Raw genomic sequence first — 17055 nt, forward strand, 5'->3', positions numbered from 1 at the left:
AGAGAAAAGCGCCAAGAGGCCAAGTTACGTCATCAGCCGTGCGGCCAGACAGAGACGGTCCGCCATGTTTGTTATTAAAGCCAGTGTGTGGAGATGCCGGTGATGGACTGGGGTTGACAATTGTAAACAATTTTACAACACCAAGTTATAGTCCAGCAAATTTAAAATAAAATTGCTGGACTATAACTTGGTGTTGTAAAATTGTTTACAATTAAAGCCAGTGGTTGGGAGGGAGCTCAGTGGTGAGGGTGGTATTTACCAGGAGTGATGATCATGTTTTATTTTAACTGCACATCACTCTTACAAACAAGCTTTAAGTGGAGTTGAGTTTGAACACATGGAAGTTCCTTAGAGAGGGTGCAGAAAAGATTTGCTAGAACAGTTCCAGGGATGAGGGACTTTAGTTATGTGAATAAACGGGAGAAGCTGGGGTTGCTCTCCTTAGAGTAGAGAAGGTTCAGAGGAGATTTGATAAAAGAGTTCAAAATCATGACTGGTTTAGATAAAGTAAATAAAGAGAAACTTCCTATTGGTGGAAGGGTGGAGAACGAGAGGACACATGTTGATTCTTCAAAGGGACTCAAGAGGCTGATATTTCAGGGCCCTCCTCTGATGCGGATCTGCTCCCTATTGCAAGGAGCGAAGTCATTTTGAGAAGTGGCAGAAGCACAGACAGCAATACCGAAGTGTCCAATGTGCATCCCGTATTTTCATGAGTAAATGAACATGCATCATGCAACACCATTTGGTTGGAAGAATTGTTTAAGTGCATGCCTTAAAAAATATAAGTAATACAAGAATTCCAGTAGTTGGTTCCAGCTGGAAGCTATGCCCTTCTAGTGCATGGCCATGTATGTTAGGCAATGAAAGAACTATAAGTTGTCTGCGTGCTTTGCATGGGCAACAGTCAATGTGTAATGGATTGTGCGGAAACGTTGTGAGGCATGTATACTTTGCCCATCTACTTAGTAAGAGGTACCAGTGCGTAGCCTTACCTTGGCATATTTTCTCAGGTTGTCAATCACTTTTCATATCTGCTCCCATGTTCCTTAGCTGTTGGAGACAGCTTCCAGCCTTCATAGCACCTTCACCCAGGCTTCACTGCTCTTAGAACATAAGAAATAGGAGCAGGAGTAGGCTAATCGGCCCCTCGAGCCTGCTCCGCCATTCATTAAGATCATGGCTGATCTGATCCTAACCTCAAATCTAAATTCAGGTCCACTTTCCTGCCCGCTCCCCGTAACCCCTAATTCCCTTTACTTCGAGGAAACTGTCTATTTCCGTTTTAAATTTATTTAATGATGTAGCTTCCACAGCTTCCTGGGACAGCAAATTCCACAGACCTACTACCCTCTGAGTGAAGAAGTTTCTCCTCATCTCAGTTTTAAAAGAGCAGCCCCTTATTCTAAGATTATGCCCCCTCTTTCTAGTTTCACCCATCCTTGGGAACATCCTTACCGCATCCACCTGATCAAGCCCCTTCACAATCTTATATGTTTCAATAAGATCGCCTCTCATTCTTCTGAACTCCAATGAGTAGAGTCCCAATCTACTCAACCTCTCCTCATATGTCCGCCCCCTCATCCCCGGGATTAACCGAGTGAACCTTCTTTGTACTGCCTCGAGAGCAAGTATGTCTTTCCTTAAGTATGGAGACCAAAACTGTATGCAGTATTCCAGGTGCGGTCTCACCAATACCTTATATAACTGCAGCAATACCTCCCTGTTTTTATATTCTAACCCCCTAGCAATAAAAGCCAACATTCCGTTGCCCTTCTTGATCACCTGCTGCACCTGCATACTAACCTTTTGATTTTCTTGCACTAGGACCCCCAGATCCCTTTGTACTGCAGTACTTTCCAGTTTCTCGCCATTAAGATAATAACTTGCTCTCTGATTTTTCCTGCCAAAGTGCATAACCTCACATTTTCCAATATTGTATTGTATCTGCCAAATCTCCGCCCACTCACCCAGCCTGTCGATATCCCCTTGTAGGTTTTTTATGTCCTCCTCACTCTCTACTTTCCCTCCCATCTTTGTATCATCTGCAAACTTTGATATGTTACACTTGGTCCCCTCCTCCAAATCGTTAATGTAGATTGTAAAGAGTTGGGGACCCAGCACCGACCCCTGCGGAACACCACTGGCGACTGGTTGCCAGTCCGAGAATGAACCATTTATCCCAACTCTCTGCTTCCTGTTAGATAACCAATCCTCCACCCATGCCAGAATATTACCCCCAATCCAGTGATTCTTTATCTTGAGCAATAATCTTTTATGTGGCACCTTGTCGAATGCCTTCTGGAAGTCTAAATACACTACGTCCACTGGTTCCCCTTTATCCACCCTGTACGTTATGTCCTCAAAGAACTCAAGCAAATTTGTCAGACATGACTTCCCCTTTGTAAAGCCATGCTGACTTTGTCTTATTAAATTATGTTTATCCAAATGTTCTGCTATTATCTCCTTAATAATAGACTCCAAAATTTTACCCACCACAGATGTTAGGCTAACTGGTCTATAATTTCCAGCCTTCTGCCTACTACCCTTTTAAAATAAGGGTGTTACATTAGCAGTTTTCCAATCTGCCGGGACCTTTGCCGAGTCCAGAGAATTTTGGAAAATTATTACCAAAGCATCCACAATCCCGACTGCCACTTCCCTCAAGACCCTGGGATGTAAGCCATCAGGTCCAGGGGATTTATCCGCCTTGAGTCCCAGTAATTTACTGAGTACCAATTCCTTAGTGATTTTAATCGTATTTAGCTCCTCCCCCCCAGAGCCCCCTGTTTGTCCAGTGTTGGGATATTCTTAGTGTCCTCCACCGTAAAGACTGAAACAAAATATTTGTTCAGCATTTTTGCCATCTCCATGTTTCCCACCATTAATTTCCCGGTCTCATCCTCTAAGGGACCTACATTTGCCTTAGCCACCCTTATTCTTTTTATATAACTGTAGAAACTCTTGCTATCTGTTTTTATATTTTTTGCTAATTTATTTTCATAATCTATCTTCCCTTTCTTAATCAATCCTTTAGTTACTTTTTGCTGCCTTTTGAAGACTTCCCAATCTTCTATCCTCCCACTAAGTTTGGCTACCTTATATGTCTTTGTTTTTAGTCGGATACTATCCTTAATTTCTTTACTTAGCCACGGATGGCTGTCATTTCTTTTACACCATTTTTTCCTCAGTGGAATATATATTTTTTGAAAGTTGTAAAATAACTCCTTAAATGAACACCACTGCTCATGTACCGTCTTACCCTTTAATCTATTTTCCCAGTCCACTTTAATCAATTCCGCTCTCATACCATGATAGTCTCCTTTATTCAAGCTCAGTCCGCTTGTTTGAGAACCAACCTTCTCACCCTCTAATTGGATATGGCATGTAACCATGTTATGGTCACTCATTCCAAGGGGATCCTTAACTAGGACATTATTAATTAATCCTGGCTCATTACACAGGACCAGGTCCAAGGTTGCTTGCCCCCTTGTAGGATCAGTTACATACTGCTCAAGAAATCCATCCCTAATACAGTCAATAAACTCTTCCTCAAGGCTGCCCTGCCCAATTTGATTTGTCCAGTTAATATGATAGTTAAAATGCCCCATAATTATAGCTGTTCCCTTATTACATGCCCCGACTATTTCCTGATTAATACTTCTTCCAGCAGAGTTGCAACTATTAGGAGGCCTATATACTACGGCCACTAGTGTTTTTTCCCCTTATTATTCCTTATCTCTACCCAAACTGTTTCATTATCCTGATCCTTTGTCCCAATATCATTTCTCTGTATTACAGTGATTCCTTCCCTTATTAACATAGCCACCCCACCTCCCCTTCCTTCCTGCCTGTCCTTCCTGATTGTTAAATACCCTGGCATATTTAATTCCCAGTCGTTGTCACCCTGCAGCCATGTTTCTGTAATGGCCACAAGATCATACGCATACAAAGTTATTTGTGCCGTTAAATCGTCCATTTTGTTACGAATGCTACGTGCATTCAGATACAGAACTTTCAAATATGTTTTGTTACATTTAGTTCCTGCTTTTTCCTTTTTTAACACTTTACCTTTTACTCCATACCTTCTGTCCCTTCCTGACACGCTTTCCTCTGTCTCCCTGCTCATGTTCCCAACCCCCTGCCACAGCTTTGATGCTGGGTTAATTGCCTTACGCCTTCTAGTTTTTATTTTATCTGTCGTGCCTAAAGTACACTTTCTTTCCGCTGCTGTACGCTTTTCCCTTTCACTTGTTCTTGAACAACTGTTTGTACTATTTGTATTGTAGATTTCCCCTGGGTCTTCCCCTCTCTTGCTGCTCTCAACTTTATTCCCTTCTGACTCCCCGCTCAGGTTCCCATCCCCCTGCTACTCTAGTTTAAACCTTCCCCAACAGCACCAGCAAACACCCCCGCGAGAACATTGGTCCCGGTCCTGCTCGGGTGTAACCCGTCACGCTTGTACAGGTCCCACCTTCCCCAGAACCGGTCCCAATGTCCCAGGAATCTAAATCCCTCCCTCCTACACCATCCCTGCAGCCACGCATTCATCCTGTCTATTCTCCTGTTCCTATACTCACTAGCACGTGGCACCGGTAGTAATCCTGAGATCACTACCTTTGAAGTCCTGCTTTTTAATTTATCTCCTAACTCCTTAAATTCACCTTGCAGGACCTCATCCCTTTTTTTAAACCTATGTCGTTGGTACCAATATGGACCACGACTACTGGCTGTTCACCCTCCCCCTCCAGAATGCCCTGCAGCCGTTCAGTGACATCCTTGACCCTAGCACCAGGGAGGCAACATACCATCCTGGAGTCACGTTTGCGGCCGCAGAAACGCCTATCTGTTCCCCTTACAATCGAATCCCCTATCACTATAGCCCTGCCACTCTTCTTCCTCTCCTCCTGTGCAGCAGAGCCACCCGTGGTGCCCCGAACCTGGCTCTTGCTGCTTTCCCCTGATAAGCCATCTCCCCCAACAGTATCTAAAGCAGAATATCTGTTTGAGAGGGAGATGGCCCCAGGGGACTCCTGCTCTACCTGCCTAGTCTTCTGGACTTCTTCCCTTCTGGAAAGGCTGTCACCTAGGACTGAATAGGGCAATCCTCTTATTGCCCACTTCCCGAAACAGGAGCTCCACAGTTGCGTGTGTGAAGCAGGGTTTCCTTTGCTGGTGCTGCTCCATAGGTTCACCAGAAAATAATTTCTGGATGAATAGTTTTCCCAACCCCAAATAACATGTCCCTTTACATGGCTGCTGTAGGCCTTTAATTTGCTTCAGTAGTGTTGGAATAGCCAACCTCCATTCTGAGCTCTAAGTGGTAGGTGAATTGAATGCCAAGATCTCTCACAGAAGAAGTAGTTACTCCTGAACTGAAAGTTGTGGCAGGAATAGCTATGAGAAGCATGTACTGGTGCATAGCTGGCTACTCACTATTCCTCCTACAAGAGTGCCAACCTTGGAAAATCCACTTCTCTATCTCTCTGCTGGTCTCTAATTGTTTTTCTCAGTTTTTCCTTGCTTAATCTCGCTGTATCTCATCCATTTTCTTTGTCTCCCCTCTCTTCTGTTTGCTTTTCACTCTCTCTGCATGTCTCTCACACATGTTCTTTTATTGATTTAATAAGGCCATGTAAAATTGCAGCCCATATGATTGGAGGCAGGCACTTGGGTCATGTGAGGAGAGGCCATCAGTTAGCTGCTACATCACGCATGAGAAAGAGAGAAACTGGAGCCTGGGGCAGGGAGACAGCAGGGGTCTCAGGCAGGATGAGAAGTGGGGAACTGGGAATGGGAGGCATTGGGAGCCAGGGTCCATGCAGGAAGGAAGTCTCAAGCCATGGGCTGGGATTGAGAAGGAACTGAGGTTTGGGGCTGGGAGGCCAGGTCCTGGGAAGGAGTGGCAAGATTGATGACTGTCTCCTGAATTGCTGACCAGCAGTCAGGAGAAAAAAAAGATTGACATGGTGATTCTAGCACCAGAGATACTGGAACATAAGATCTGCAACCAGGTTCTGACTTACCGTTCAAACAATAAACCAAAATTGTCTTATCCACTGAAAGAAACAATTGTTGAGAAATCTAGTCTCTGTAGTGCTGATGCCTATTGCAGGTTGCTTGCCTCAAAAACTTTGCCTGACGCCTCTTTCAGGGCCCTTACCTCAAAAGCTAAGGTTGGTTGAATGGCATGCACCTTTGTGGTAATAGGGTGGACTTTCACTTCTGCTCCTGTCCCCAATATGGCAATGCAGGATAGTCCCTACAGCAGTACTGGGCATCAGCATATGTGCAGAACTCTCTCACTCATAGGTCATAGGTCAGTTTAGAAGATGGGAGATTCCATGTAACTATAAGTAGAAGCCTTCCATAACTGAATGAATGTGCAGGCTTCTCAATCAAGCCTCCCCAGTCACTATGATACCAGATCTTTCTGGGAAACTGTGATTTGTAAACTTAGTGGGTACTGGTAGCTATGCAACAATATAAAAATACATTGTAGGGTAAATTGTTACTGGCAGTACAGCAATTATTAGCAATGAGGAGGAATTTCTTCACTCAGAGGGTGGTGAATCTTTGGAATTCTCTACCCCAGAGGGCTGTGGATACTCAGTCGTTGAGTATATTCAAGACTAAGATCGATAGATTTTTGGACACTAAGGGAATCAAGGGGTATGGGGATTGGGCGGGAAAGTGGAGTTGAGGTCGAAGATCAGCCATGATCTGATTTAATGGCGGAGCAGACTCGAGGAGCCGAATGGCCAACTCCTGCTCTTATTTCTTACTTTCTTATGTTCAAATTTACTCCCAGCAGTGATAAATTAAACCTTTAATAACTACTTTAGCATACTATGGGTCATTTCTCTAACTCTCTGCTCAATGATTTACCACAAGAGTATCAAGTGCAGTAAAGTACTTTTTATAATCCTCTTCTAATGAGCTGTATTGATGACCCCAGGAATGACTGCCTGGCTCAGTAACCATGGAGACTATCTCCATGACGGCGTGATCTGCATCTTTCAGGGTGTTCTCTGACCTGCGATGACGCAGCACACGAATCACGTCCGGGTGTTTCCACACAACCACACCCCCCCCCCCTACTTTCGCGCGCACTTCGCGGCGACGTCACCGAGGATCGCTGGAGAATCAACGTCTCGAGCAAAAGCGAGAAAGTCAGGAGCGGGAGAGTTAACGGGAATCTCGCGGCCGCGTGTGCGCTCAGTCACCGGGGTAACGGCGGCGCGCCTGCTGCCCGCAGCTGACGGCCCACCTCGCTGCGACCATGCCGCTGCTTTTCCTGGAGCGCTTCCCCTGGCCCAGCCTGAGGACCTACACGGCCCTCAGCGCCGTGCTGCTGGCCGCCAGCCTCTTCAGCGCCTACTCCCACCTCAGCCTGCCGCCGGGCCAAGACCCGACCCCCGCCACGCGTCACCAGCCCAACCTCGGCGCTCCGACCCCCACCGACGCCATAAGCGGCGACCAGCTGATCGGAGCGGGCGAGGACAGCAGCGGTCGGGATGCCGGAGCGAACGCCGCGCAGCACAGGCCCCCGGAGGGTAACACGGATCATGGTGAAGCCGACCTGGGACCATCAAGCCGACCGGAGTGGGCCGACGGCCACGGACTCGCGCTGGAGATGGCCTGGTACTTGGTATCAGACGGCTGGTGTGTTTGGGTAAGAGTTTGCCCCTCTTTCCCCTCCCCGGGAAAATCTGTGCACCGAGAGAACTTTCTGTCTAAGGGAGGGAACTATTTACTTATTTAGGAAGGGGAGGAGTTTCTTTTACTTTTGGATTCCTCGCGACACAAAACTTGTACACGTGTAATTGAAATTTCAAAAGGAAAATTGCAAAAAATATTTCACAGAAGGAGCTTTTTAAATGTGGGAGCTGATAATTGGAATAAACGCACTGCTCCCAATGTCACTAGTCTGTTTCTGCACGTTCTGGTCATAATTCACTGAATCAGTGTTAGATTTTCAATCGATGTCCATATCTAGCCGACTTTGTCTTTGGGATGGAAACAAATGTTTTGATTCTCCGCTCTTGGGTGTTTATTTGTATTCTGTTGTCCTGGGGACCTTCACTTTAGATGCCAACAGCATCTAACAGCATTTTCCCTTTAAAAACAACATACGTATAAACCTTCAAGTCAGTTGTCTAAATGAATAATGCAAGAGTCACTTACGGTAAATAGTCTTTGAAACAGAAGTATCGACATTGTAATCTTGCTGTGTACAAGGTTTGATTCTGAGAAAACTGACGATCCATTTTGTCTTTCAATATTGGGTTCAGTATGTACTTATCAGTTTTAGGAAGTGTCCTATAGTCAGTTAGTTGAGAAGTATGACTAAGATTTTAAATATCCCATGAATATTTTGGAAAGTGTTTCAGGCTAGAATGAATGTGTGAGAAATGGGTGAAAACAGTGAAAAAGACTTGAGATTTATATGATTTAGATATCAACCTTACCCTCACATCGTGGTGAGCAAATCGCCTGTAAATGCCCTTCTAACTACTTGTGCATAGCTTTAGGAAAGAAGGAATTGCGGTGTTACGCTGGTTAATTTCCAAACTCTTGACAGATTTAAGATACATATAATCATTACACATATGAGCTTCAGCATTGAAGAATTATTCTGTAATGCAAACTTCAACTCGGCAGCAACAAGAGGGAGCCAAATAAATGTTTCAGCTATATTAGTTGGAGATGGCATTTCAAGCCAAGCTCAACCCTTTGTGATAAATTGGGTAAGGATTTATTCCATATGTATTAAATAACTAGATCTTTAGCCTTTTTTCCTTTCCTCTCCTGAAGGTGGGTACTTGTCCAAGTGGGTCAAATTACTCAGGGTCAAGCTTGATTATGATACCAATCATACCCTATGCCTACACATGTATACACTAAACAGATAAGCTGGATAGTGATCAGAAGCCCTAGGTATTTTTTCTCTTTTCTTACCTTAGCCTTTGTGTTTATATGCAAATTCTAGTGCCCCATACTGCTTCCCTAGCCAAGATTAGCTAGCTTTTCATAGATCAGGGATTGAACCTGGGACTTCCCTGGTATATATCGTACTACATTTGGATGAGGAATGTATTCATTGAGCTGTTAGATACCTGTCCATTAAGTGAGTTTGGAATGAACTCACTTAATACCCTGTTCTTTCCCTACCACTGCTCCACATGTAGTTAGGAGGATATTTTTCCAGTTTGCCAGGTGGGATCCATTCTAGAATTCTTGTGTCTCTGGTTAATATTTGTAAGAACTGCTTTGCCACAGGCAGTGTACTTGAGTGACAGATGGTCCGCAAGTGTTGTTCCAGTATTCATAAAAGGAGTGGTACATGAACTTGGAGATCAGTAAGCCTGACCACCATTGAGGGGAAAGCACAAGAGCATTCTTTGGGATAACACCGGTGCTCACTTGAACAGCATAGAATTCTAAAGAGGAGACAGCATTCATTTAAAAGCAATAGATATTTCCTCCCTATTCTACTTGAATTTGTGGAATAGATAACTGAACTGGGGAGTGAGGGCTACCTAGTGGATATTTACTTTCAGAAGGTATTTGGTGGAAGTTTCACTTGTCAGGCTTTTGAATAAATTCAAACATTAAGCTTTTAAAAAAGGTAGAGTTCATGGAATTAATGGGACATTATCTAACTAGATTGAAAAGCAATTTGGCAGTCTGAAATAGAAGAGCTGATGATTGAAATTTTTTGCCAGTTTGCTTACTTCAACGTGGGAAAAAAAAGTTTGGCAGGTGGTGGGAAGGAAAATGATTCAAATTGGTCAGGTGTTTCTGATCTCCTGACACAGTTAATTGTGTGGTCAGTTGTGTTAAATGAAGTCTAGATCCAAACTCTCTCTTTCTTCCCTTCTGATAGCACTGATGTATGCTGGAGATCAAGGAAAATAGATAAACAGCATTTAAAGTGTTCTAAATCAATTAAGCAGAAGGGTTGAGAATGGTGTATGGATTTATTGCCAACATATAATGTAAGAAATGCATGTTGGAACGATAAATGTGTACTTGATGAAGGAATGTCTAGTGGAAAAATATTTGAATGTGATTATTAATTATTCACTGAAAGTTTCTAATCTGAAGAAGTAATCAGCTAACCTAAACAAACACTAGGATCTATCTTGAAGGCTTTTAGTTATGTCAAACAAGTTATTCAAGCCTTGTATAGATCATTTGTGAAGCAAGGTTTGGGTGTCCGACTTTAAAAAAAAATCATTGTTGCATTGGAGAAGGGTCGGAGAAAGGAAAGGATGGTTCTAGAGTTTAGGTTATGAGTGGAGATTCCTGGACCAGAACCTGTTTGCAACGAACAAAAGGTTGATAGGAGACACGATCCAGGTCTTCAAAATGTTGAGAAGCATGGTTGCCAGCCTAACCCTGATGTGAAGGTTATTTGTCTGACTTGGATTGTGAATGCAAAACTGGAGGACAGAGGCTTAACATTAACAAGTGCCAAGTGAGATGAGATGAACTCCCCTCACCCCTTGCCAGAATACTGGCTATATGGAAAAGATTCCTAACAAAAGCAATTCATTCAGGGTTGATTAACTTCAAATAAAAGCTGGAGAAATTTAAGAGTTTTTTGAGGAAGTAATGGAGCGTATTGTGTATTTGGATTTTAAAATGCATTTCATAAGGTGCCACCTAGGAGGCTTAAAATTAAGTTACATAGTATTATTGGGAGTGTGACAGCATATGTAGGAAGTTGTTTAAAAGGAATCATTGAGTAGTGGCTAACGAATGTTTTTTGCACTAGCGGGATATAAACAGTGATAACTCTGAGGGTCAGTGTTGGGACCATTGCTCTTTTCAAGATACCTGAATGGTCTGTACTTGGTATTGTGCCCATTATACCCAAAATTTTCTGTGGTCACAAAAATAAGAAGTTTGGTGGTGAGCTTTGAAGAAGATTAAGCGACTTCAGGAGGACATAGACAATGGAAATTGGACAGATAGGTGTCAGATGAAATTTAATGCAGAGAAATGCGGGGTGTTACATTTTGGAAGGAAGGATAAGGAGTGGACAAATACACTAAATGCTAAAACTTTAAAAGGCATAGAGAAGCAGTGAGTTAAGGGTTCAGATACCCAAATGTTTGAGTGGTAGAACAAGTTGATAAAGCTATTTAAAAAAAAAACGCTCGTATGGGAAATCTAGGTATTATAAAAAGCAGCGTAGGAAAAAGGGCACAGGAATGGGACTAAGTGGCTCTATCAGAGAGCCGCACAGGTGTAATAGGTCGAATGGCCACCTTCTATGCTGTACGTTTCTATGATTTAGAGAACAGAGTTGAAGGTTTTATGGGTAAATATAGAGTTATACAATCAAGTACATGTAGGATAAAATAGCTCCCATGCTACTGGGGGAAGGATGTTGGCTGTGAAGAACAAATGCCCAGGGTTGAATATTGGAGCGTAATGAGAATTGAGGAGTTTTAAATGACCTTTGGAGGTTAGGGACTATTTATGCAGAAATTTCCCTTGGGAGATTAAGTAAGTGGGATAGAGTCAATGATTGCGTAGATCGTATGTGTGCAGAAGAAGCAGATTTGATGGGCTAATTGGCCTTTTCTTACTCCTTGCTATCTTAGGTTGGTAAGCTATTCCAGGAACATGCACATGCAGTTCAACTTGTAGGGTTTTATATAGCCTGGACATAGCTGTGCTAAATTGGGCACTGTGATGCCAATAATATGCTGAGGAAGTAGTCGAGGTGTGAAAAATAGTCCTTGAAGGGTTGATCATTTTCAGCTCAAGTTATTTGTTGCCAGACCTGGTTTAATGACTTGCTGAAACTGAATGCAAACCATATTTTTGGTGCCCAAGACCAGTTTTACTTTGGGCTATGTATTGGTCAAGAACTGCAAATATGCTGCTATATGACCTTCTGTTCTCCAGTTCAGAACGTTGCCTGGCAGAATTAGTGTTCCATTAGGAGGTATTACTATTTAGTTGTAGCAGTTGTTCATATGGATTTGGCATAATAAAAAATGTTGCAAGTCAATGAGACCAGCATCTCCAAAACTCAGTAGCCTTAAGGTTACCTGCAGCTTTGTCTGCTGAAATTTTGCCATGGTTGTAAAACAATAACACTGGCTGCTTTTGTACTTTGGATGGCCTGTGCCAACTGAATGTCACACTGCTTTTGTGCCTGGATAAGAAGTACAATTGATTAAAGTTTATAGAGATTGTATGCCGCTCACTGCTATTGGAGGGTTTTTCTTTTTGGCCAGTTGGGTATCTGAAATGCATAGAAAGCCATGTTTTAATCTCTTAAACCATGTTACAGAGAAACCCACAGAGGTAGAGTTTCTGCTAGCTCAATAATGTGTGCACACTGTTTTCCTATAGGGACACACCTCAGTTACCAAAGTCTGTAGAGAGCTTAGGTGTTGGTTGGCAAGAGCCCTTACTTAGTTTGAGTGTGTGCAGGGTAGTGCTAGAGTTCAATCAGCTAAGATCACACACCCAACTAGTAAAGCATTGGTAAGCATCCTGCAGCTTATCCAGCAATAACTACCTTACGCAATAGGGCATTGGCTTGCAGTGTTATTTATAGCTGAGTGGGAAGAATTCCAGTCTCCAATGATAGGCTGACTCCTCCAGGTTCCATTAGTGAGCCCAGCTGACTGGTTAATTATCAACAGTGCCCTTGAATGCTGTAGACCTCCATAGCTTAAGTATCGGATTGGCAGATCTGACGCAAAGATTTGATTTGAACTTCCTTCACAGACATGTCTTCTGAGCCACTTTGACCTGCTGCTTAATTCCCTTCTCTTTTTCTCCTCTTTCTCCCTCTTTTTCCCCCCCCCCCCCACCCCCCCCCCATACCTCAAGGATGATAATGACTAGTTAGTAATTAACCAACAATACTAACTTACACTCTATCGCTTTAATATAGAACAATGTTCCAAGGCGCTTCACAGACGCATCATCAAAAAAAATGGACACTGAGCCAAGGAAGGATATATAGGTTGGGTGACCTTGGACATAGAGCTGGGTTTTAAGGAGGGTCTTATAGGAGGAGAGGGAGGTGTAGAGGCTTAAGGAGAGAATCCCAGAGTGTGGGGCCTAGACAACTGAAGGCATGGCTGCTAATGATGGATTGAAAGAATTTGGGTGTGTGTGCAAAAGAGGCCAGATTCAGAGGAATGTGGAGTGGGGGGGGGGGGCTTTAGGGCTAGAGGAGATTACAGAGACATGGAGGGGTGAGACCGTGAAGGGATGTAAACACAAGGATGAGAATTTTAACTTTGAGGTGTTGGAGAGCTGGATGCCGATGTAGGTTAATGAGTGAGCAGGACCTGGTATGGGATAGGATATGGACAGCAGAGTTTTGGATGAGCTGAAGTATATGGTGGGTGGAGGATGGTCAGGAGAGCATTGGAATAGTTGAGTTTGGAGGTGACCAAGGCATGGATGAAGCTTTCAGCAGCAGATGAGCTGAGGTAGGGGTGTTGGCAGGTGATGTTACAGAGGCGATCTTTGTGATGGACAGGATATGAGGTCGGAAGCTCAGCTTTGGGTTGAATAGAATGTTGAGGTTGTGAGCTCTGTGGTTCAGGGAGGGTTATGAAAACATTGGTAAGGGTACGTTGGTAATGAGTCCATTTACCCACTTGTAATGTCTCCAGATAGTTCCAGATCTAAAGCCGTTTTCTTGATCATATGTAGAATTTAATCAATCTGGTAATTTGTTTCAGCAAACTTGAATCCAATACTCCAAATGTTGCTTATTACTAATGGCCAGGGAGGGGTATGAAAACAGCGGTAAGGGTACGTTGTTTGTGATGGGGACCAAAGATGATGGCGTTAGTCTTCTCAATGTTCAGTTGGATGAAAATGCCGCTCATCCAAGACTGACCACTTTTGTTTTGAGTGAACATTTCAGGGGGAGGAAATTTGGCTAGTTTTGGCACAGCAGTTTGCTTGCAACAAATGCTGCTCATCTAACCTGAGATGCTCAGACAGCACCAAGTGAAATGTCCCATTTATACAGCAGTTTGTTTGTAAAGCAGGGAAAAATTATACCTGTTCAGGGTTTCTGGTCCCATGTGGGAGATTTAGGGTTTCTGGGGTTGAAATTTGACCAAATACCTTAGTGTGCCAGTTTACAAATCCCAACAGTAATCTTGGCTTGGACGAAATCAGTAATGGCCCACCTTTTCTTGCTGTGGTTTTCTTGACTTAACTAACAAATATTTGTATTTTTACCTCAAGTACTTTTAGTATGCCAGGAGTGAGACCAGTCACTGCTGTAAGGGGAGAAATTGCTGCAAATGGAGAGTACAGTTAAGGAGGTGGTGGGTGAGTTGTGGAACAAAACTTGGTAATGGAGTCCATTTACCCATTTGTAATGTCTCCAGATAGTTCCAGATCTAAAGCCATTTTCTTGATCATATGTGGAATTTAATCAATCTAGTAATTTATTTCAGCAAACTTGAATCCAATTTTCTATATACTCTCAATGTTGTTTATTACAGTGGGTGGGGTATTCTTCCATTTCTGAATTTGAAGGCTAATGCTGCAATAAACTAACTTCTTTAATTTCTGTGGTCCAGATTAACATGTTACTTAATGAAATGTGTACTGTACATGTGTCCTAAATAAAAATCAATTGAATATCTAGTTGGCACCGTGTTACAAAACTGTAATTCAGTAGACTTGTTTATAAACAGACCCAGAGTTTGAATTTCAACTGTAAACTCACTACCAGTTATTTAACTAGTGGGAAGGATATAGAGGAGCAAATTTGCAGGGAAATTACAGAGATGTGCAAAAGCTATAAAGTAGTGATATATGGGGACTTCAACTATCCTAATATAGACTGGGATAACAACAACAATAACTCATAATAATAATGTAAGGGGCAAAGAGGGGGAGGAATTTTTGAAATGTGTTCAGGATAACTTTCTTGACCAGAACGTTTCTGGCCCAACAAGGAAGGAGGTATTGCTGGACTTGGTTGTAGGGAATGAGGTGGGCCAAGTGGAGCAAGGTCAGTGGGGGAGCGTTTAGGGAGCAGCGATCATCGTCTCATAAGGTTTAGAATAGCTATGGAAAAAGACATTGACCACTCTAAAGTAAAAATACTCAATTGGAGGAGGGCCAATTTCAATGGGATGAGAACAGATCTTGCCCGGGTAAATTAGAATCTAAGATTGGCAGGCAAAACTGTAATTGAACAGTGGGTAGCCTTTTAAGAGGAGATGGTTCAGGTACAGTCTAGGCACATTCCCACGAGGCAGAAAGATAGGGCAACTCAAGGCAGAGGTCCCTGGATGACAAAAGAGGTAGCGAGTAAGATGAAATGGAGAAAAGGGGCATATGGCAGATGTCAGGTTGATAACACAAGTGAGAACCAGGCAGAATATAGAAAGTTCAGAAGGGAAGTGAAAAAGGAAATAAGAGGGGCAAAGAGAGTATGAGAATAGACTGGTGGCAAACATAAAAGGGAATTCTGAAGTCTTCTACAGGCATGTGAACAGTAAACGGGTCGTAAGAGGAGGGGTGGGGCCGATTAGGGACCATAAAGGAGATCTACTCATGGAGGCAGAGGGTATGGCCGAGGTACTAAATGAGTACTTTGCATCTGTCTTTAGCAAGGAAGAAGATGCTGCCAGAGTGTCAGTAAAGGAAGATATAGTTGAGATACTGGATGGGCTAAAAAATGATAAAGAAGAGGTACCTGAAAGGCTAGCTGTACTTAAAGTAGATATTGCTGAGAGAAGTAAGGGTGGAAATTGCGGAGGTACTGGCCATAATCTTTCAATCAACCTTAGATACGGGGTTGGTGCCGGAGAATTGCAAATGTTACACCCTTGATCAAAAGAGTATAAAGATAAACCCAGCAACTATAGGCCAGTCAGTTTAACCTCAGTGGTGGGGAAACTTTTAGAAATGATAATCCGGGACAGAATTAACAGTCACTTGGACGAGTATGGATTGATTAGGGACTACCAGAACGGATTTGTTAAAGGCAAGTTGTATTTAACTAACCTGATAGAGTTTTTTGATGTGGTGTACATGGACTTTCAAAAGGCGTTTGGTAAAATGCCGCATGGTAGGCTTAACGCCAAGATTGCGGCCCATGGAATAAAGGAGACAGTAGCGACGTGGGTGCAGAATTGGCGAAGTGACAGGAAACATAGAGTAGTGGTGAACGGTTGTTTTTCGGACCGGAGGGAAATGTACAATGGTGTTCCCCAGGGGTCAGTGCTGAGACCACTGCTTTGCTTGATATATATTAATGACTTGGGTGTACAGGGCACCATTTCAAAATTTGCAGATGACTCAAAACTTGGAAGGGTAGTGAACAGTGAGGAGGATAGTGAGAGACTTCAAGAGGATGTAGATAGGCTGGTGGCATAGGCGGACATGTGGCAGAAAAGTGCAAAGTGATACATTTCGGCAGGAAGAACGCGGAGAGGCAATATAAACTATAGGGCACAATTCTAAAGGGGGTACAAGAACAGAGAGATCTGGAGGTATATGTGCACAAATCGTTGAAGGTGGCAGGGCAGGTTGAGAAAGCGGTTAAAAAAGCATACAGGATCCTGGGCTTTATAAATAGAGGCATAGAGTTCAAAAGTAAGGAAGTTATGTTGAACCTTTATAAGATACTGGTTTGGCCACAACTGGAGTATTGTGTCCCGTTCTGGGCACCCCACTTTAGGAAAGATGTGAAGGCATTAGAGAGGGTGCAGAAGAGATTTACTAGAATGATTCCAGAGATGAGGGGCTTTAGTTACGTGGATAGACTGGAGAAGTTGCGGTTGCTCTCCTTGGAGCAGAGAAGGTTGAGAGGAGATTTGATAGAGATATTCAAAATCATGAAGGATCTAGACAGAGTAGATAGAGAGAAACTGTTCCCATTGGCGGAAGGGTCAAGGACCAGAGGACATAGATTTAAGGTGATTGGCAAAAGAACCAAAGGTGACATGAGGAAAAACTTTTTTACACAGCGAATGGTTAGGATCTGGAATGCACTGCCCGAGGGGGTGATGGAGGCAGATTCAGTCACGCCCT

At 43.2% G+C, this 17055-nt stretch overlaps 1 protein-coding gene across 2 annotated transcripts in view; it reads left to right on the forward strand.

Annotated features, from left to right (window-relative positions):
* The first annotated feature begins 7102 nt into the window (after positions 1–7102).
* amfra (autocrine motility factor receptor a) overlaps positions 7103–17055 on the forward strand; it is a 63974-nt gene continuing 54021 nt past the window's right edge. For both annotated transcript variants that reach the window (XM_067997681.1, XM_067997682.1), the window contains exon 1: positions 7103–7675. In XM_067997681.1, coding sequence (XP_067853782.1) covers positions 7283–7675 — 393 coding nt within the window. In that variant the 5' untranslated portion in view covers positions 7103–7282. The remainder of the gene's footprint in view (positions 7676–17055) is intronic.

Source organism: Heptranchias perlo, chromosome 16, assembly GCF_035084215.1.
Source record: "Heptranchias perlo isolate sHepPer1 chromosome 16, sHepPer1.hap1, whole genome shotgun sequence".
Lineage (NCBI taxonomy): Eukaryota > Metazoa > Chordata > Chondrichthyes > Hexanchiformes > Hexanchidae > Heptranchias > Heptranchias perlo.